The sequence below is a fragment of the Nomascus leucogenys genome, chromosome 1a (assembly GCF_006542625.1).
Source record: "Nomascus leucogenys isolate Asia chromosome 1a, Asia_NLE_v1, whole genome shotgun sequence".
Lineage (NCBI taxonomy): Eukaryota > Metazoa > Chordata > Mammalia > Primates > Hylobatidae > Nomascus > Nomascus leucogenys.
Window position 1 is genome coordinate 1,030,508 of NC_044381.1, and position 22,452 is coordinate 1,052,959.

General features: G+C 41.8%; 1 protein-coding gene across 1 annotated transcript in view; it reads left to right on the forward strand.

The window, feature by feature from the left end:
• Window positions 1-22,452, forward strand: part of DOCK8 (dedicator of cytokinesis 8) — a 240,320-nt gene that overhangs the window by 168,415 nt on the left and 49,453 nt on the right. The window contains exons 25-29 of the mRNA XM_030815609.1: window positions 3,464-3,613; window positions 5,833-5,946; window positions 11,716-11,871; window positions 13,733-13,872; window positions 20,944-21,113. Coding sequence (XP_030671469.1) covers window positions 3,464-3,613; window positions 5,833-5,946; window positions 11,716-11,871; window positions 13,733-13,872; window positions 20,944-21,113 — 730 coding nt within the window. The remainder of the gene's footprint in view (window positions 1-3,463; window positions 3,614-5,832; window positions 5,947-11,715; window positions 11,872-13,732; window positions 13,873-20,943; window positions 21,114-22,452) is intronic.

The window sequence follows — 22,452 nt, forward strand, 5'->3', positions numbered from 1 at the left end:
CCCAATAATAGTTGGCGTACCAGTGGGAGAAAGAATAATCACATCAAAAATGTACTGAGCATCTTACTGTATATGTGCCAGGCAGTGTTTTGAGCATTTTAAAGCATTATCTAATGTAATCACTATGCAATCTTGAGGTAGGAGGAGCTTTTATTATCCCAAATTTACAGATGGGGTTGGAGGAAGGGTGGTGGCCATAAGGAGAGTCTCCAAATCAGCCAAAGGCTTCAGCATCGCCACTTCACTGCCCCTAACTGCTTTTGGCCTTGCACATTTATTTACTAGGGCTTGGTTGGCCCAGGAGAGAAAGTGTAAGCTAAAGCACATGGCCCGTCTTACCTCTAGGAAGTCCCTCATGGTAAACAGATGAAGTTTTTTGGGAAGAAAGCCCTTGCTAATCTAAGCATATTGCAGGGGTTTGTCAACATGCAGATCACCCAAGACACCAGTTCTACCAGCAGCCTAAAACCTAAGTCTATCAGGTCCTGGCAGGACAGAGTTTCCATTGCCCCAAAGGGTTAACTGAAAAGCGTTGATCAAAAGGACTCTGCTTAGCATGTATGGGAGATTCAGGGGCCAGTGAGGATTGGTGAGAATCCCCACGGTACAGCAGCTGGCAGAAGCCTTTATCTATGCTAGCTCTAAAGAATCAAGAGTACAGCAGAGTAACTGGGGCCTAGAAAAATCTGGAGGCAGATGAGACAGTCTTAGAAAAGGAGCCTGGGGCCTTAGAAAAATGTTGCCACTACCAGGACCCCACTGCAGCAGGGATGAGGTCAGCGGAACTGAGTAACTACCTGGGCCTCCCTGTTCTCCCACCTACTGATCCCCTTGTTTGTGCTCCTATTGGCCAACTCCAACTGGACGCCAAAGGTTACGGGGGCCTGAGTGATGTGGTCCCTCAAGACCCCCTTTCCAGCATTCAGAGACAGAGAAGGACAAACAATCCATCAGGGAGCTGGGGTAGAGGCAAATGGAAACTGTCATCCCCCAGCCAGAACTTTGCAAGGAAATTGATCTCAGACTCAGACAAGGTGCCCAATTCTTCATACACTGTTTATGCATTTGCCTGACCAATGCCCAGGAAGTTATTTGAAAACCAAAACAGTTTTGTTTTGTTTTTTTTCCAAAAAGCTTGAGAAAGACAACAGCTTCCTTGGCCTTAGCCAACAACCTGGGCAATTTAACGCCCTCCAGTTGTGTCCATGCCCAAGCGCTAATGAACAATCACCTTGGCATTAGAGCTGTTACACACAATCCTTGGGCGACTTTCACACTTGCTAATGAATAAAATCTCTGTGCTTCTAGAAACTGCTGAGCCAGACCTTGGAGAAATAAATGGGTGACCTAGTTTACTCACTCAGGACATGAAGTTCCACATTAAGGGGTTCTTTAGAGGTACCCTTACTTTAAATGGGCCACAAAGGCCCATATAGGGGAAAAGATTTTTGTGCCTCGCCCCACTCAACAAATAATGGGCCAGGCCTCCACTAGTGTTTCTACTGGATTTTCTTCTCTGGAGATCCGGAGAACACAGTAGCTGGCAAGCTGCTGACAGTCTGGAAAGAGGCCATTGGTTGGAAGTATGGTATTGTGCGAATTATTTATTTGGTTGTAGGATGGCCAAACTCAGCAGACAGGAGCCAAATACAGCAGTGAGTTCTGAAAGTCTTAGTGCTGGGGTGGTTAGCCTGCCCAGAATCAGGATTGGCATTGCCCAAAACAAAGACGCCTTATCTTCTTAAGTCCTTTGTTAGGAGCATAGTGAGAGAGAGGCTTTTTTCAGGCAAAAATGGGTCCAGTTCCTACCCTTCATTCAGGTCTTCTCACCAGGTGCATGCGGCCCTGTGGGATATGAACCCATCTCTGTGTCCCAAACCAAACAGGATGCCGCCATGAGGAAAAACCATGGTTTCTATACTGAGCTTTAGGGTTTGATGTCCTTAGGTCTTCCCTGAGCTAGCCATGGCATTATCTGAAAACATGAAACACATGAAGCCTGTGTCTCTGGTTTTTTTGTTATTTTACCTTCCCTTTGTTTTTTCTATTTGTTTCCATGCTAACAAAAATTGCCAGTGCTGCATGTGTCCTTAGAAACTGAATTCTGCTGTTACTGCATTAATGTTCTCTCATGCAGCTCCTGGGAGTGGAAGTCCCCTCTTCTTCCAGTCTCAACACAGAGGGCAAATGTGGGTAGTTCAACTTCTAGTGCCATTATTATTAGTAGTAGTAGCAGTAGTAGTAGTAATATTGCAATGGCTGTCTGACTAATCTAGACACGTTCACGAAAATGATTTCAGAGTGTAGGGACCCAACCACAAGACCTCCTAGTCTTCCCCATGTTCCTGATAGCGTAAGCAACTTCCAGCAAGGATAAGACTCACCCTCAGATGGTGTCAAGGGGGCCTATATTGACCTGTGAATCTCCTGGCCCCAAGAAGATGTCCAAAAAATAAGCACGATCTTGATTTAAAATTGTGGTAGGCATTGAGATAGTATTATTCTAGTCATAATGCAGACAGTCGCCAACTGACACAAGGATTTCTATATATAGACACGATATGTATATCCATATAGATATATCTGTATATAAATATCTTTGTGTCAGTTGATGAATTGTTTGCATTATATATGTAACCACAATATACACCAGTTTGTGTCAATACAGCAATTTGTGTCAATTGGTGACTTGTATTGACACAAAGATATCTATATAGAGATACTAGATAGTTAGATAATCTGTGTATAGATATTTTTGTGTCAATTGGTGACCGTCTGCATTATGTATGTAACTAAAAATTAGACTTATAGAACTCAAAATTTCCCCTAGAGGTAATGTTTCCCCTGGAGGCAATGTTCTAAATAGTGGTTCTGTTTCCAGCTGGCCAATGTTTCCTGCTCAATATATAATATAGCTAAAATTTCCAGGAGCAGAAGATAACTGCTGGGAACTACAGAACTGTTTCTGGAAAAACTGTGCTCCCTCAAGAAACACTGAAACTCAAGATAGGAGGAACATTTCTCCCATGTTCTCCTTACTGTAGTTTCAGGAACAGAAAAGACTTTAGTTCGCATCAAGAAACTTGTGATAACCTGTTCCTTTCTACGTCTCTATGATAGAGGACACGTAGATGATTACAGGAGCCCAGCTCAGGTCTGCCTTCCAGGATGTAGGCAGTTGAGAACACTGTAGCTAAAGAATTAAGCTCCTGGCTTTGTCAGCAGCAAGAAGGAAGCCTCTGACTTGGGGTCAAAAAGAGGACACCCTTCCCACCTCCCGCCACCATGGTAACCATTGGTGTGTCTGCAGCATTTTAGTGCAGAGCTTGCTCGGGCACCACCAGCACAGATAAAGCGTCAGAAAACCCATTGTTAGCATTTCTGTGAGTCTTTCCCCCTTTTTTGCATTGTACAAGCAGGTCACCAGTCTCCATGTTGACGTTTCCCCCATCCCGCTCCGTAGGTGAAAAGCATGGCCCAGCATGTACATAACATGGACAAACGGGACAGTTTTCGGAGGACTCGTTTTTCTGACCGTTTCATGGATGACGTAACTACTATTGTTAATGTGGTCACCTCGGAAATTGCAGCCCTTTTAGTAAAAGCACAGAAGGTAACTGTATTTTACTCTTTATTTTCTAAATTGTTTACCTGGAACATATATTACTTTCATAATCAGAGAAAAATAAGCATCATTTTAAAACAATAATTAAAATATAACTGTAATGACAATTAAACTCAGTATGTTATACTGGACTGGACCCCGATGTGGGGCTGGAAAATTGTTATAAAGAAATTACATGCGTGAGGCCAGGGGTTCGAGAACTGCCTGGTCAACATGGTGACATGGTAAGACCCCATCTCTACTAGAAATACAAAACTTAGCTGAGCATGGTTGTGCATATCTGTAATCCCAGCAACTGGGAGGCAGAAGCAGGAGAACTGCTTGAACCCGGGAGACAGAGGTCGCAGTGAGCCGAGATGGTGCCACAGCACTCCATACTGGGTGACAGAATGAGACTCTGTCTCAAAAAAAAAAAAAAAAAAAGAGAGAGAGAGAAATTGCAATATGGACTGTGGTTTAAATTATCATGTCAGGCCGGGTGCAGTGGCTCACACCTGTAATCCCAGCACTTTGGGAGGCCAGATCACTTGAGGTCAGGTATTCGAGACCAGCCTGGCCAACATGTTGAAATCCCATCTCTACTAAAAATACAGAAAATTAGCCGGGTATAGTGGCATGTACCTGTAATCCCAGCTATTCGGGAGGCTGAGGCAGAAGAATCGCTTGAGCCCAGGAGGCGGAGGTTGCAGTGAGCCAAGATGGTGCCACAGCACTCCAGCCTGGGTGACAGAGTGAGACTCCATCTAAAAAAAAGAAAAATGTAGATATGAAAGATAATATTTTTGCTCTTAGGAAATACACCTTGAAGTATTATGGGGTAAATGGGCATGATATTTGCAACCCATTCTCAAATGGTTCAGAAAAAAATGTTTTTATGTTCATAGAATGATAAAGCAAATGTAGCAAAATGTCAAGTATTGATAAGCTTCGTTAAAGGGTATACAGTAGTTCTTTGTACTATTCTTGCACCTTTTCTGTAAGTGTGAAATTATTTCAAAATAAAAGCTAAAAACTATATAAAATGAAATAAATCAAACGTTTAAAAGGCGGCTACAAAAATCTTAGGAAGCAATGTTTGTTATTAATAGCTTTGTCATTATTGAGAATTTGCATAGTACCAAGTGCTCAGGAGATTTTCATTTGGTTATTCCTCATGGCAAACTTTGTTGGAACAGCAATGCTATCTCCATATTGGTAGATGTGAGAATAAGGCACAGTGAGGTTGATAAATTTTCCAAAAGTCACACACAGCCAGCAGTAAAGCCAAGACTGGAGATTTTAAACCCAGATACTGAGTCATGTAAGCCACCCAGGAAGAGTGGCCACGTGGAGAATGCGGAGAGAGTTCGAGGACCTCTCAGCGACGCTGTGGCAACCTCTTTATCAGGTCCCCATCCATCCCAGTGACTTGACTGGTCAGCATGGCCTGAATTTGCAAATTGCATATTAACAAAAGCAAAATAGTTTCAAACCATATTTTTAATAGTGTCAAAGGAAATTGATTTGTCATTCTGAGAATAAAGGACATAAACATGAAAAACTGAATCCCAGATTGCTCTGAAGCACTGTAAAATCCCTCATAAACAGGAGCACTGAGAAATAATACAAATTAAAAATTTTAAAAATAGGCGTAGCTTATTAATTGGGATTCATGGAGGAATTCACCCTATGGAGTGAATATACCCTGTGGAGTCTGACTCTGACCTCTCTTAGGCTGGAAATGCTGCCTAATTGGGGAATAAATTTCTTAGGTAAAAACTAATTCTTTTATCCTGATTGGATTTTTTGTAATAATCCTTAAAAATTAAGAAACTATCTCATTGAAAACAGTAAGTACTTTTCAAGTCAGTTTGCCAAAAAAAAGAAAATAGTTACAAAAAAAAAGTTACCAGGATTTAAAAAAAAAATAGGATCCAACATAGTATATAGAGAACGAGCTTAATTATACACATGTAAATATGCATGTAGAAAAAAAAAGTGACTGGAAGGAAATGCACCTAAATATTAACAGTACGTGAATAATTACTTGATTCAACCTCACAGTCATGGCTTTAGTTAAAGGAGACTCAACTACTTTGCCCAGTGTCACCCAGAAGGACAGTGGCTGAAATAATAGGACCTGTCTCTCCCAATTTTCCCACCAGTGACCTGGAAGTTCAAATCCAGAGTGTACCACAAAATGATTTGGGTGTTTGTTTGCTTTTAAGGAAAACGAACAGGCGGAAAAGATGAACATCAGCCTGGCTTTCTTCTTGTACGACCTTCTCTCCCTCATGGATCGGGGCTTTGTGTTTAACCTCATCAGACATTATTGCAACCAGGTGAGTGTCCCCCGACCCCACCCCACCCCCGAGCGAGCCATTTTGTTCCTTCTCATATAATGTGATGTTCGTTGCCATGGTACGCTGTCTTATTCATTACTGAGTTGGCATGAATCCTACACATCCTGTGTTTTGCAGCACATCCCTCATGTCTGTGCCATGGACATTCCTCAGACGTGCTGGTTTACTTTGATTCCTGGAGCATTTACTGATACAGTGTAGAAGGGTCAACAGATTCATCTGTGGGAATTAAAATTTGTGATACGATCTGAATCTTCAATTTGACATTCAACAGAAAATTAACATGGCTATACAGTATTTTCAGTCTTTGAAGAGTCCTCACGCTCCCAGTCTGAGGTCTCTTTTCACATATTAGGGTAATTAATTAAGTTGCTGTTGTGATGCTCCGACTTGAAAGAACCCTTTAAAGCATTCTTAAATAAAATCATTCAAAGAGATTTAATTTCACTGAGCATACAGCAAATATTTCATAAACCAAGTACATAAACCACAACGTCCACCACCACCATCACCACCACCTCCACCATCACCACCTCCTCTACCATCACCACCACCTCCACCATCACCACCACCTCCACATCACCATCACTTCCACTATCACCACCACCTTCACCACCACCTCCACCATCACCACCTCCTCCACCATCACCACCACTTCCACCATCACCACCACCTCCACCATCACCACCTCCTCTACCATCACCACCACCTCCACCATCACCACCACCTCCACATCACCATCACTTCCACTATCACCACCACCTTCACCACCACCTCCACCATCACCACCTCCTCCACTACCACCACCACCTCCACCATCACCACCTCCTCCACCATCACCATCACCACCTCCTCCACCATCACCACCACTTCCACCATCACCACATCACCATCACCACCTCCTCCACCATCACCACCACCTCTACCATCACCACCACTTCCACCATCACCACCACATCACCATCACCACCTCCTCCACCATCACCACCACCCACCATCTCCACATCACCATCACCACACCACCACTCCACATCACCATCACCACCTCCTCCACCATCACCACCACCTCTACCATCACCACACTTCCACATCACCACCACCACCACCACCTCCACATCACCATCACCACCTCCTCCACCATCACCACCACCTCTACCATCACCACCACTTCCACCGTCACCACCACCACCACCATCCCACCATCCACATCACCATCACCACCTCCTCCACCATCACCACCACCTCTACCATCACCACCACTTCCACATCACCACCACCACCACCACCTCCACATCACCATCACCACCTCCTCCACCATCACCACCTCCTCTACCATCACCACCACTTCCACCATCACCACCACCACCACCTCCACATCACCATCACCACCTCCTCCACCATCACCACCACTCCACCATCACCACCATCACCACCACCCCACCACCTCCACCACCATCACCACCACCTCCACCACCACCATCTTCTCCACCATCACCACCATCACCCTGCCCACCTCTAGCAATATTATCACCTTTCCTATCACTTCCAATATCGCTACCTCCTCCACCATCACCACCATAGCTCCACCATGACCACCTCCTCACCTCCACCATCACTTCTCTGCCATCACCATTCACCATCATCACCCTACCCACCTCCACCACCATCACCACCTCCTCCACCATCACCATCACCACCACCTCCACCATCACCACCACCTCCACCATCCACCACCACCCCCCACCACCATCTTCTCCACCATCACCACCATCGCCCTGCCCACCTCTAGCAATATTATCACCTTTCCTATCACTTCCAATATCGCTACCTCCTCCACCATCACCACCATTAGCTCCACCATGACCACCTCCTTCACCTCCACCATCACTTCTTCCGCCATCACCATTGTCACCATCATCACCACTACCCACCTCCACCACCATCACCACCTCTCCCATCACCACCAAGTTCTCTGTGATTAGTCACATAGTGACTTTAGATAAGTTTTTCCAATTTTATGGGTCTTAATTTCCTCAGTTTTAAAATAAGAAGCTCCCCCCTTAGGGGGTTTGAGCGATTTGAGGGCTGATCAAGGAAAAGGATAGGACCATAAAAAGCAGTTACATACAAGCTTCATTGAGTAGCACTTGGACAGGGTTACATAAGAGCGGAAGCCCCTCCTAGCATGAGAACAGCCATAGGCTTGCAGTGAGGAGGGCACCATCCAGAGGAGCAGGGGAACTCCCAGGGGAGAGGAGGATTAGGGCAGAAGCTTATAGATCTGGGTGAGGCTGCTCCACAGCACAGCAGGGAGTCTCTGGGTCAGAGAGCTCCAAGGGCTGTAGCAGCTTAGGGCCCTGTATCTGCAAGGCTCTATCTTATCATTAGGAAACAGCTGTCCATCGAGATTTTATAGGGTCTGCAAAGAAGGCAGGCACTAAATGGATGAAAATCTGCTTATTTGAGCTATTTTTGTTAATGACTGGGCATGGTAAAATTTGAGTTAGGTATGAGCCAAGGGATCAGCACCAGTCTACAGTGAAGAAATAAACAACCCAGGGGCCAATACACAGAGACAATCTTTGACTTGTTTACATAACACCTCCCCTCCAAAAAAAGAAAAAGACATGACTTTTCTAAAGGAAGTCCTGTCTACGGCCATACCACCCTGAACACACCCAATCTCATCTAAGGGAAGTCCTGATAAGGAAGCAGAATAATAAAAGAATCCGAAGGAAACATCAGAAGTCCCCAAGCATCCCCATCCCATGCACCCTGACCCCTGCCCTGCAGCGGATCTTCTGTCCCAGGACCCACCAGAATAGAATGGCAGAGGGACACTTCACTCCTCCTTGCCCTCCTTCTTCAGTATTTAGGATTCCAGGTTAGTCTGTTTTCAAAACTTTGAGTGTATGAAAGATACCCTAGATCACCACTGTAGACCCAAGCTTAGCTACTCACATTCCCAGGCTATCTTCATTCCCAACAGCGAAATAAGGCAACCCAAGGTAGATGTCTGCCTTCCCTGCAAAACTCATGTTTTTATTTTCTCTTTATGTTTCCTTTCTTTTCTCTTGCTCGCTATCTTTCTCTTTAAATTCTTTCCTTTTCTTTTAGTTACCATTTCTTTTTTTCTTTCTCTCCTTGACTCAAATGCCAAAGATCCCTAGACCGGGAGTCAAGAAGCCTACATGCTGATTCCTGGGACACCATTAATTACTTCTGTGATTGGGAGCATCAGCCTTTGAGGCATTCATTTCCTCATCTGCAAGAAGACTAGGCTGGATTAGATTTATCCACCAATTCTGTGGTCTGTGTCGGCCGGTGACATCCACGGATGTTACTTAGCACCGTTAGTGGCACTCAGGCCTCAAAAGGTCACTGATGCCCATTCCTGGTGATTTAATTCGTTGATCCCAGCTCTCTAGATACAGGATGAACTTCATACCTGAAGCAAGTTGTATTCTTACAAAGTCGTCTGACTTTATCATTTTGCATAACCTATTATGTTTTCTGCCATCTAAAGGTTTTGTGGCAATGGATATAACCTTAGTCTTTTTTAATAGTCACTAAAAATATACAAATCCATTTCTTCAGTTACTCCCTGTTACTTACAATGTGCTACTAAGTGAACACTCATCACTTGGGTAGGGGGCATTGTGAGTCTTGACCTTTGGGGAGGATGTTTTTGGAATGCACCTTACTCCTCTTTTCAAAACATCACTCACATTATTTTTGAAATGTCTATTTTTTTCTTTTGAGATGGGGTCTTACTCTGTTGCCCAGGCCAGAGTGCAGTAGCACAATTTTGGCACGCTGCAAACTCCACCTCGCAGGTTCAAGCGATTCTTCTGCCTCACCCTCCCGAGTAGCTGGGATTACAAGTGTGTGCCACCACTCTCCGCTAATTTTTGCATTTTTAGTAGAGACAGGGTTTCACCATGTTGGCCAGACTGGTCTTGAACTCCTGGCCTCAAGTGATCCGCCCACCTCTGCCTCCCGAAGTGCTGGGATTACAGGTGTGAGCCACCACACCCAGCCTGAAATGTCTGTTTTTAATGATGTCTCAAGGGACCTATGAAAGATACCCATAGTGGGGCCTTCTTTTAAGTGCCAGTGTCTTGTGGGTTCACGTTCTGATAGCCACCTTGACCTGACAACTGTTAATGAGTAACCTAAGTGACAGGCACATGACCAAGTTCTAATCCCTTCAATGTGCTGGTGGCTCCACTGGTCCCAAGTCAGCCAGGAGTGCACATGGAAAGGTTATGGGATCTGGTAACTGTGCTTACATAGAAGTCGTATGTTTTGGTTTAAAAATAATATATAATGGCATGTACTTGTTTTAAGTGGATGTCTAACTATGAATTAATTCTATAGGCAATATGTCCCACAACACGTTGGCTTCTTGTAAAATGGCTGAAAATATGTGTTCATTTAAATTATATTGTTTAGTCTGTAATCTCAGCACTTTGGGAGGTCGAGGCGGGAGGATCACGTGAGGCCAGGAGTTCGAGACCAGCCTGGCCAATATGGTTAAACCCCATCTCTACTAAAAATACAAAAAATTAGCTGGGCATGTTGATGCGCACCTGTAATCCCAGCTACTCGGGAGGCTGAGGCAGGAGAATCGCTTGAACCTGGGAGATGGAGGTTGCAGTGAGCCGAGATCGTGCCACTGCACTCCAGTCCAACAGAGCAAGACTCTGTATCTCTCTCTCTCTCTCTCTCTCTATATATATATATAGTATATATATATATACACTATACTATATATATATGTGTGTATATATAGTATATATACTATATATAGGTGTGTGTATATATATATACTTATATATATATATATTTTAAAAAACTACTCTTGAAGTGAGTGAAGAGGAGGCATGTCCATCACAAGGATGATGCTTCATATTTCAATGCTGGGGTGGGGGTGATAATGATGAAATATTGAGGGGCTCAAGGTGCATCAGCGCCCCTTCCTTCCCCTACTTTGCCTTTAGAGGAGCTGCCTCTGAGTCTGGGTCTTTCAGTTGTTCAACTTGCCTGGAGGAAGTAAGGGGTCTCTTCCAGGCTGTGACCTTTGTCTGCTTTTAATTGCTTTTTTCATGGTTTATTTTTTAAAGGAAGATTTTTCCGAAAAACTCTTCCAGCTTTCTTTCTCTTTCTTCTCCATTTCATCGTCTCTCACTCTGGGACAAGCTCCTTGAGTTTTTTGCAGGTACTGTGTACTTTCCTAAACAGTTTGATGCCTTTCTCTAGGGAACTGGTTCTGCAACTTTCCAATGGGGCCTTTAATTAGAAACTACAAAAGAACACTTGCAGCATAAAAGTCATCTAGTCATATTCTATTAGTTTCATACAGGCTCATATGAGGTCAACTCCTTCCATTTAGTTTCTTGAACACAGTAGAGTTTTTGTAAAATTAATTATGTTACAGTGAAGATGTACCTCAAGATTTTCAGCACAGGCTTCCCATGGTATTAAAGATTTGTTAAAGTGGAGATCGGGATAAGAATCCTCATTTTGGACAGCTATTAGGCTAGAATCACTAAGGGGAACTGTAATGAATGAAAATTTATTAGACCTCCCTGTAATGCAGAATTTACCATCTGTTGCACTATCCCATTAGTTTTTATTAAACTGATTGCCTACATCTGGAGAGAAAGGATATTTTTGTGTCTGCCAACCTGAACTCTACTTACCTTGTAATAAATGTTTCATTCCTCTTTTCATTTTTCTTCCCAGCTGTCAGCCAAGCTCAATAACCTTCCAACGCTCATTTCCATGAGGCTGGAGTTCCTGAGAATCCTCTGTAGCCATGAACATTACCTCAATCTGAACCTTTTTTTTATGAATGCTGATGCCGCTCCAACATCTCCTTGTCCTTCCATATCTTCTCAGGTAACAAAAGAATTATTTAACTTAAAGAATTATTCAAGTTATTTCACTTAGCTAGCTCAGTTTAATCATGTATTTCCTATAAAGGTTAGTCTTATTAATTTGATGAAAAATCAAACTATTGAAACCAGATCAAGTATGCTACCCTGAAGTTATACCACCAGCTAAGAGTTTACAATCTACATAATTGGTTTCTCCCCAGGCTCAAGGCTCCTTGATCAGGTTAAGTAAAGCAAAGAATCCAATAAGCCCTGTGAAATTTAGAAACTCACAGAAAAGTCTCAAATCTTCCTTTGTCTGACATTAGCCAATTATTGTATTATGCAGATAGAGGATTCCAAAGTAAATAAGTTTTGGAAACCATATGTTCACCAGGTTTCTTTCCAATAGGCCCTCTCAGAGGCTTAAACTTGTTCATGTCAATTGTAAATACACAAGAAGCAGAAGAGGAAACGGGAGGAGGTATGCATGATAAGCAGTGATTCCCCACATGATTTGACATGGAAACCCCACACCACCTCATACATTTTTTGAAGGGCTAGTGTCCTCTGGAGTAACTTTAAGAACATGCTGTTTTATAGTCACGTTCCATTTATAGGGAACAGATCAGTAGCTCAGAGCATCAGGCAAAATTTCTCATTATTAGGTTATATTTCTGTTGCATATTCCTTGACACTAGTACAAAAGTGAAGGCTTGTCTTACTAATTGAAAAAAAAATCTTAGCCATATATGCCATATGACCTGATCCAGATATTAGCTACATGACCATCTTCCTGTGAGCAGGGAAAGATCTGACTCACAAGCAGCAATTCAAAATGCATAAACTTTTTGCTCCATCCTGCCCAGCAGCTTACGTCCTAAAACTTCCCTGGACTACGCTTGCCCTAGGTTCTTTCCCACCTTCCCCTTCTGACTGCCCCAGGGAGTGGCCAAACCCAGGGACCAGGCTCACAAAACCATGAAGGATTTCTAAGGACACTTTAGATGCTCTTAATGAAATACAAAGTGTGCTCCCAGGATACAAATACAGGACAGGAATTACTGAGGACCAGTAAATCTAATACTTCCCTCCCTGACATCACCTGTAGTTCCAGGCCAGCAAAAGGCTGACAATGTGCTTAAGCCAAATTCACAAGCGTAGCTGAGGCCAGGCACGGTGGCTCACACTTGTAATCCCAGCACCTTCGGAGGCCAAAGGGAGAGGATCATTTGAGGCCAGGGGTTACCAGCCTGACCAACATAGTGAAAACTCATCTCTACTAAAAATACAAAAATGCATCAGGCATGGTGGTGTGACTGTAATCCCAGCTACTTGGGATGCTGAGGCATGAGAATTGCTTGAACCTGAGAGACAGAGGTTGCAGTGAGCTGAGACCATGCCACTGCACTCCAGCCTGGGTGACAGAGTAAGACTCTGTCTTTCAAAAAAAAAAAAAAAAAAAAAAAGATACCTGAGTAAGCAGGGCCTTAAACAGAGGGGGCATTTGGTTATAGAGGAATTGCCTGCTCCCAGCCACAGGACTGGGTGAGGTTATTATTTCTCTGTCCAAATTTTATCCTAGGATTTTTATCTTCAGCTTTTGATTTCAGGTAGGGAAAGGAGTGTCATTCATTTTTCAACAGATCCAGGGTGCTTTATTTTCATCTTTCCTGCTGGGCAGTGTTCTCTCTGTGGGGATGAGAAAGCGCAGTAACCACTCTGTGCCTCAGTTTCCTTATCTGCGTTATCTGGCACCAGCAGTACCTACCTCACTGGGGAGGGCTCACAAAGCCTGACTGGGGCAAGGGCTCAGTAAACACTAGCCATCGCTCTTTTCATTCCAGTTCTTGTGACTCATAAAATGGTGCTTTGCGTTTCTGTAGAACTCGAGCTCCTGCTCCAGTTTCCAGGACCAGAAGATCGCCAGCATGTTCGATCTGACTTCCGAGTACCGCCAGCAGCACTTCCTCACCGGGCTCCTCTTCACAGAACTGGCTGCTGCTCTGGATGCCGAAGCGGAAGGGTATGTTTCTGGCATTTAAATGGAAGATGAAGCCAAAAAAAAGATGTTCTTTAATAAAATTTGCAGTCTAGCTTCTCACACTTGGTAAAAAAAACTCTATTGTAGTCACCAGTTCTGAGGAGTAGAAACATCTGTCTTGAGAAAATGGTACCCATAGGCATGTAGCAAGGCACAAGGGATGAGTAAGAACTACAGAACGACTTTTCTTGGCCACCTATTTGAGTGGAATTTACCAGTTCTACTATAGCAGGTTTCCCAAGGTTGCTTTGATTCGTGAACTCCCTAGGAACAAAGCCATTTTTAACAAAGGGGATAGCATGCAGAGGCAACCACAAGATGTCACTTGGGTCAATGCTGATGAAGGAAATAATGGCTGCTGAGAAGGCAGCTGCCCCATGCCCAGATTAGGTTTCTTGCAGACAGTGCTTCTCAGGCCAAGAGACGCCACACATCCAGGGCTTCTCAATCCTTTTACCTCTTATCTATCTGATTACTCAGGGACATGTGGCAGTATCTAGCCTAGAAGTCAACAGACAGAGAGAGAAGTAGACCACCCCCTTCTTTCCTTCTCTCCCTATGCTCCATGAGCTCATAGAATCAGAAACCCACAGGCTACCTGATTGGACTGAAGAAGATAATGCCTTCTAAAATATTATTCATTCCATTCAACAATTATTGAATGCCTTCCATGGGACAGACACAGTTAGGTGTTAGAGTACATCAGAGATATATCAGTGTACAAAACAGACAAAATTCCCTGCCCCTCGAGAGTTCACCATCCAGGGACTCAGATTCAAAGATGATTAGGATTGCAAAGTAATTGAGGTTCAACCCTTCTGGTGTTTAGATTAGGCATACAGAATTGCAGGAACTTGCTCACTATTCCATAACAGAGAACAAAATCTAAAGCCATGGTCTTCCCAGTCCCTTCCCAGGACCCACTCTCCTATACCAAACCATCTCCCTGCACAGGGAACCTGTTCCCGTGACTCCTTTGCTAAAGAAGATTCCAGAATAGTGTTTGCTAATTAATGGTAGCATTGCTGTATGTTATGGATGGATTTTTGTCTAAATGGAATTTCTAAAGTTCTCTCAAAGTGCTTACAATTTACTGAAGGAAACAGGAGGTTCCTGCATGAAACAAATACAGGAGCACATCGAGTTTGTGCAACTGCAACAGTCACATGGATCCCAAGCGATGTACCCATGCCCACACCGCTTATGTGACTGTATGTCTGTGTCTCCTGGCAGGATAGTGTGGGGAATCTCATGCCTTTAGCTCTCAATTCTGCCTCCTTCTTGATGACCTGGCCTGAGTATATCCTTTGAGAACTTCACTTTCCATGGCTTCTGTTCTAGCCATGGCATTCTATTCTGGATTCCTTGTAAAATTGTTGCTGTTATATTATTAGCAACAAGGTAGAGTATATTCAGAGATAATCATGTAGTTATGTTTAATCAGGTAGATACATTCTTCAAACACACACACACACACCACACACACACACACACACACACACACACACACACAGTACCCTTTCTCCCCCAAGAGAGTAATTAATAGTGTAACTCCTTTGGCAACACAATAATCCCTGATTGCTGGGTTGTCAGTTAGTCTCCTGGAAAGTCATTAGATATACTGTCACAACGCTTCAACAATACTTCCTATTGATCAGCACTTTTTTTTTTCTTTTGCTTCCAAGACAGTTGGTAGACTTGCCAACACCTGTACATCCATGGGGCAAGGGCCAGAAGGACACATCTCAGTACCTGAACCCCTAGGGAGCCACAGCTCCGGTTTCCACTGGGTTTCCCTTAGATCTCTGACACCTGGGTATATCCACAAATGTCTATGCATCGTTAAATCCACAGTGTTTTTCAAGCGTTTAGAAATTGTCTGTCATCTTTGTGTTAAGCTAGCAAATTGCAATGCCTAATTCAAAACACATCCCATTGCCGGGACCACAGACTAAGAACAAGAACAACTTTTGAAATGCAATTTACAATTATCTTTCTTTAGCCGCAGTGCAAGAGTCTGAGTCATTTAAAATTTTGGTTAATATTTTCTATATAATGTTGAATTCTGATGTAGCCTTATTTTGTTTGAAAGAAGAAAATATATATATATATATTTTTAATCTGGATTCTTTTTTTTAATTATTATTATACTTTAAGTTCTAGGGTACAAGTGCACAACGTGCAGGTTTGTTACATATGTATACATGTGCCATGTTGGTGTGCTGCACCCATTAACTCATCATTTACATTAGGTATATCTCCTAATGCTATCCCTCCCCCCTCCCGCTACCCCACAACAGGCCCCGGTGTGTGATGTTCCCCACCCTGTGTCCGTGAGTTCTCATTGTTCAATTCCCACCTATGAGTGAGAACACGTAGTGTTTGGTTTTTTGTCCTTGTGATAGTTTGCTGAGAATGATAGTTTCCAGCTTCATCCATGTCCCTACAAAGGACATGGACTCATCCTTTTTTATGGCTGCATAGTATTCCGTGGTGTATATGTGCCACATTTTCTTAATCCAGTCTATCATTGATGGACATTTGGGTTGGTTCCAAGTCTTTGCTATTGTGAATAGTGCTGCAATAAAAGGATTATAAATCATGGTGCTATAAAGACACATGCACACGTATGTTTATTGTGGCAAAATGTATATTTTTAAAATTGAACATCTATGACTAGGTTCCAGATACTCCACTATGTATTTTATTTACTTTTTATTATAGTATAATTGATATAAAGGACCCAAATCCTAAGTGTAAAGTGCAGTTAATATTTCCTGTGAATATATTTGAGTAACCACCAGTCAGATAAAAAATATAATATTCCATTATCCTCTCTCAGTTACAGGCCCCCCTCAAGTAACCACTATTCTGACTCTTATTATCAGAAATTAATATTGCCTGTTATTGAATTTCATAGTCCTTTGCTGAATGTTGTGACTGTGACATCCTTCAGTGTGGTCGCATGTGTCAGTATTCATTTTTTTTCAACTGTATGTCATATTCCTTTGTCTACTATAATTTCTCTTCTGTAAATTGACATTTGGGCTGCTTTCTGTTTGTGGGTATTGGGTTTCTTTGGGGGTATAAATATAGCCTATTTTTTATTTTAATATACTGTTCTTCAATAGTTTAATAAATATGTGTACATGGTCTTAACAAAATGTCAAAAGAATATACTCTGAGCTAGGAAAAGAAGAGCAAACAATTCAAAGCAGGAAGATGGCAGGGAATAACAAAGGTGATAGCCAAAATAAACGAAATAAAGAATAGAAAACAATCGTGGAAATCCGCAAGATGAAAAGCTTGTTATTTGAAAAGAGCAACAAAATTCACCAATCTTTAGCTGAACTGACCAAGAAAAAAGGAAGAAGACTCAGTTACTAAAATCATAATTGAAAGATTCAACACAATCATATCACAACAGACCTTACAGAAATAAAAAGGGTTATAAAAGAATATTATGAACAATTGAAAGCCATCAAATTGATAACCTAGATTAAATGGATAAATTCCTTAAAAGGTACAAAGTACTAAAATTGACTCCAAGAAGAGATAGAAAATCCAAATAGACCTAAAGAAGTAAAGAGATTGAGTTAGTAATCAAACTTCCCACATACACCTACTATGTACCCACACAAATTAAAAATTTAGGCTGGGCGCAGTGGCTCATGCCTGTAATCCCAGCACTTTGGGAGACCAAGGCGAGTGGATCACCTGAGGTCAAGAGTTCAAGACCAGCCTGGCCAAGGTGACGAAACCCCATCTCTACTAAAAATATAAAAATTAGCTGGGTGTGGTGGCAGGAACCTGTAATCCCATCTACTCGGGAGGCTGAGGCAGAAGAATCATTTGAGACTGGAAGGCGGAGGTTGCAGTGAGCCAAGATCATGCCAATGCACTCCAGCCTGGGCAACAAGAGCAAAACTCCATCACAAATAATAATAATAATAATAAATTTTAAAATTTAAAACGTCCCACAATAAAAGCTCAAACCTGGGGGCGTTACTGATGAATTCTACCAAATATTTTTTAAAGAATTAATTCTAATTTTTTACCAACTTCTAGTCTTCTCTTCCAAGGAATAGAAGAGGTGGAATACTTCCCAACTTTTTCTATGAAGCTAGCATTACCCTATACTAAACCAGACAAGGACGTCATGAGAAAACTACAGGCCAGTATCTGATGAATATAGATGTAAGACCCTCAACAAACACTAGCAAACTGAATTGAACAACATATCGAAAGGATTGTACACCATGGCTAAGTAGGATTTATCTCAGGAATGCAAGATAGGCTTCATATCTGAAAATCAATTGTTGTACCATATTAATAAAATAAAGGACAAAACTCATACAATCATCTTAGCAGATGCAAAGAAAAGCATTTAATAAAATCTAATAACCCTTCCCGATAAAAACACTCAACAAACCTTTTAGGAAATAAGAGAACTTCCTCAACTTGACTTAAGGGCCTCTATGAAAAATCCACAGCTAATGCAACACTTATTAGTGAAAAACTGAACGCTTTATCCCTAAGATTAGGAACAAGACAAAAATGTCTACCCTTGCCACTTCTATTCAACATATTAGGAGTTCTATCTAGGGCAATTAGGCAAAAAAAAAACAAAAACAAAAGACATTTAGGCCGGGCGTGGTGGCTCACACCTGTAATCCCAGCACTTTGGGAGGCCAAAGTGGACAGATCGCTTTGAGCCCAGGAGACTGAGAACAGCCTGAGCAACATGGCGAAACCCCATCTCTACAAAAAATACAAAAATTAGCTGGGCATTGGTGGCTTGTGCTTGTAGTCCCAGCTACTTGGGAGGTTGAGGCTGGAGAATTGCTTGATCCCAGAAAGCGGAGGTTGTAGTGAGCTGAGATCACGCCACTGCACTCCAGCCTGGGCCACAGAGTAAGACCCTGTCTCAAAAAAAAAAAAACTACCTCTATTCATAGGTGGCATAATCTTGTTTATAGAAAACGATAAGGAGTCCACGAAAAACTCCATTACAACTAATAAATGAATTCAGCAGGGTTGCATGGTGTAAGATCAACATACAAGAATCGATTGTGTTTCTATACACTTATGATGAGCAATCTGAAAATGAAATTAAGAAAACAATTTCATATAAAATAGCATCGGGAAGAAAAAATATTTAGGAATAAATATAACAAAAGAAATACAAGAGTTATACACTAAAAATGACAAAACACTGTTGAAAGAAATAAAGATATAAATAAATGGAGGGTATCATATGTTCATGAATCAGAAGACTTAATATTGTTAAAATAGCAATACTCCCTAAATTGAGCCATAGATTAAATGCAGTTCTTCTCGGAATTCTAGCTTGCTTTTTTTTTTTTTTTTTTTTGGCAGAAATTAGCAAACTGATCCTAAAATTCGTGTGGAAATTCAAGGGACCCAGTATAGCCAAAACAACCTTGAAAAACAAGAACAAAATTGGAGGACTCACACTTCCCAATTTCAAAACTTACTACAAAGCAAAGTAGTCAAGACTATGGGGTTCTGACATATGATAGACATATAGATCAATGAAATTAAGAGTCCAAAAATAAATCTTCGTATTTATAGTCAATTGATTTTTGGCAAGAGTGCCAAAACAATTCAATGGGGGAAAATAGAATTTTCAATAAATGGTGTTGGGACAACTGGGTATCCACATTCAAAAGAATAAAGTTGGACCCTGTATTACACTATATACAAAAATTAACTAAATAGATCGAAGACCTAAATCTAAGAGCTAAAACTATAAAATTGTTACATAAAATTATAGAGGTAATCATCATAGACTTAGAAAAGGCAATGGTTTGTTAGATATGACACACTCAAAAGTATGAGTAACAAGAAAAAAATAGATAACTGGACCTCAGTAAAATTAAAACTTTTGTGATTTATAGGACACCATCAAAAAAATGAAAAGGCAACCCACAAAATGGGAGAAAATATTTGCAAATCAAAAACCTAATAAGGGACTTGTATCTGGGATATACATTTTAAAATCTTACAACTCAGTAGTAAAAAGACAAATAACTCAGTTTTTTAAAAGGCAAAAGATCAGAATAGACATTTCTCCAAAGAAGATACGGCCATAAGACCATGAAGATGTTCAGCATCATTAGCCGTCAGGGAAATGCATATTAAAATCACAATTAAATACCAGTTCATACCCACGAAGATGGATATAATAAAAAAGACAGGTAATAAAGTGTTGGCAAGAATAAAATGGAGTCTTCAGACACTGCTGGTGGGAATGTAAAATTGTGCAGCCACCATTGAAAACAACTTGCTGATTCCTCTAAAAGTTAAACAGACTGGGCGCGCGGTGGCTCACGCCTATAATCTCAGCACTTTGGGAGGCTGAGGCAGGCAGATCATTTGAGGCCAGGAGTTCGAGACCAGCCCGGCCAAGATGGTGATACTCTGTGTCTACTAAAAATACAAAAATTAGCCAGGTGTGGTGGCAGGTGCCTGTAGTCCCCGATACTTGGGAGGCTGAGTCAGAAGAATTGTTTGAACCCAGGAGGTGGAGGTTGCAGTGAGCCGAGATTGTGTCATTGCATTCCAGCCTGAGCAACTCCGTCTCGAAAAAAAAAAAAAAAAGTTAAACAGACCATACAAGCCAGCAAATGTACTCTGAGGTATGTACCCAAGAAAAGTAAAACTTAAAACTTGTACACATATATTCATAGCAGCATTCATAACTCATAATAGCTCAAAAGCAGAAACAATCCAAATGTTTATCAGTTGATGAGTGGATAAAATTCACCAATGGAATATTTTTTAGCAATAAAAAGGAATGAAGTACTGATGCTACAATACGATAAACTTGAAAACATCATAGTAAACAGCAGACCCAGGGTTAGAACACAGGCAGTCTGTTTCTGGATTCTATATAGTTCTATCCTATATTGCTTGGTTTTCACAGCCAGCTCGTTGCTTAGGAGCATTTTGATCACTCTTGACTGTTTAAGAGCTCTTTAGTCAATTTCCTTTCACCATAATCTCTTGATTCCTGTGTTGTGCCAACAGAATCAGCAAAGTACAAAGGAAAGCTGTCAGTGCCATCCACAGCCTGCTAAGTTCTCACGACCTGGACCCACGCTGTGTCAAACCAGAGGTGAAGGTCAAAATCGCTGCCTTTTACCTGCCTTTAGTTGGCATCATTCTGGATGCTTTGCCACAGCTCTGTGACTTTACAGGTAATAGCCCTTCTGTTTTCTTTCTTGGATTGATGGGGGCCCTGCCAAATGCCCCATCCGAATGAGATCTCTGTCATTTGTTCCAGTGCTGCTATGTTCATATGAGCAATTCTTCACAAAAATGGTCTCCAAACCTCTTTAACACAGGCCTCAATCAGTTAAAAAAAAGAAAAAGGCGTATAGCCCCATATGTGCTTTTTGTTTAGAAATTATTTACTTGTTTCTTCCTTCATTCATTTATTCATTCATTGATCTGCGAGTATGGGATGAACTTTATAAACCATACACCACAAAGGGTGAAATAATAACAACATTACTCCCTTTGGAGATCATGCTCTAACACCTTGAAATAAGGGAAGGTATTCCTTCCCTTTTATGAATATGTAAGCAGTCTCAAATGAACCCAAATAATTGTTCCACACAAAAAAAAATCGTGGCATATGTCAATATTAGAAAATTCTATCATAGCAGAGAAATGTTGCCCTTGGCACTAAGTGGCTAATTTTGAGGTTAATATGTCTAGATTAGCAACAAGAGGAAAGGATAAGTTGTCTTAAAGGGGTTTTGTGAAACCCCTGAATCTGTTTACAAATTACATTGTGGATTAAGGAATGTAGAGGAAAGAAAATCCTCCGAAATAGAAGAACTTCTTATGTTGACCTGAGAAAGGCAGTCCATTGGCCTACCCTCTCCACAGCGTATGTGTGTGTGCGTGCGCGCGCACACACACACACACACACACACACACACACACACACACAATTCCTATCCCGTCAGAGTAGTTCTTGCTTTTCCTCCAGCTCAAGGGAAGTTTTGGAAATGTCCATACTGCTCTCTTGGCAGCTGAAGTGTGCTGGGATCTGGGGAATGCTTCCCTGAGCCAGCCTCATTACAGGCAGTCATCCTTGAAATCTTGGAACCATCCAGGTTTTCCCACCTCCTCCAAATGGAAAGTGTCATGTGTGACTAAATTATTTATAATATTATTACGGTGACAAGTATTTAGTTCATGAAAATGGGACCAAACGCCCATAGTCTTTAATTCGTACAAATCATAAAATGAAAAGCAAGTATTCCTGTGGAAGTAATTCTCTCCTTTCTTGAAAAAAATCCTCCAGCAAACTGCTAATGGGGTAACTCAGAAGAGAAAGGTTGAGACAGGGGTTAGGGTTTGTAGAGTTCTGTTGGGGCCAGAGTGCAAGGAAAAGATAGAAACAAGCTCAGCACACAGGGCTGAGCAAGCAGCACCATGAGGTCAGCAGCTTCCTCTAGTAGCTCCTGATTGCGGGGAATTGAAAACAGAGTTGTTTTTAACATTTACGGACATAATGCAGAGCAT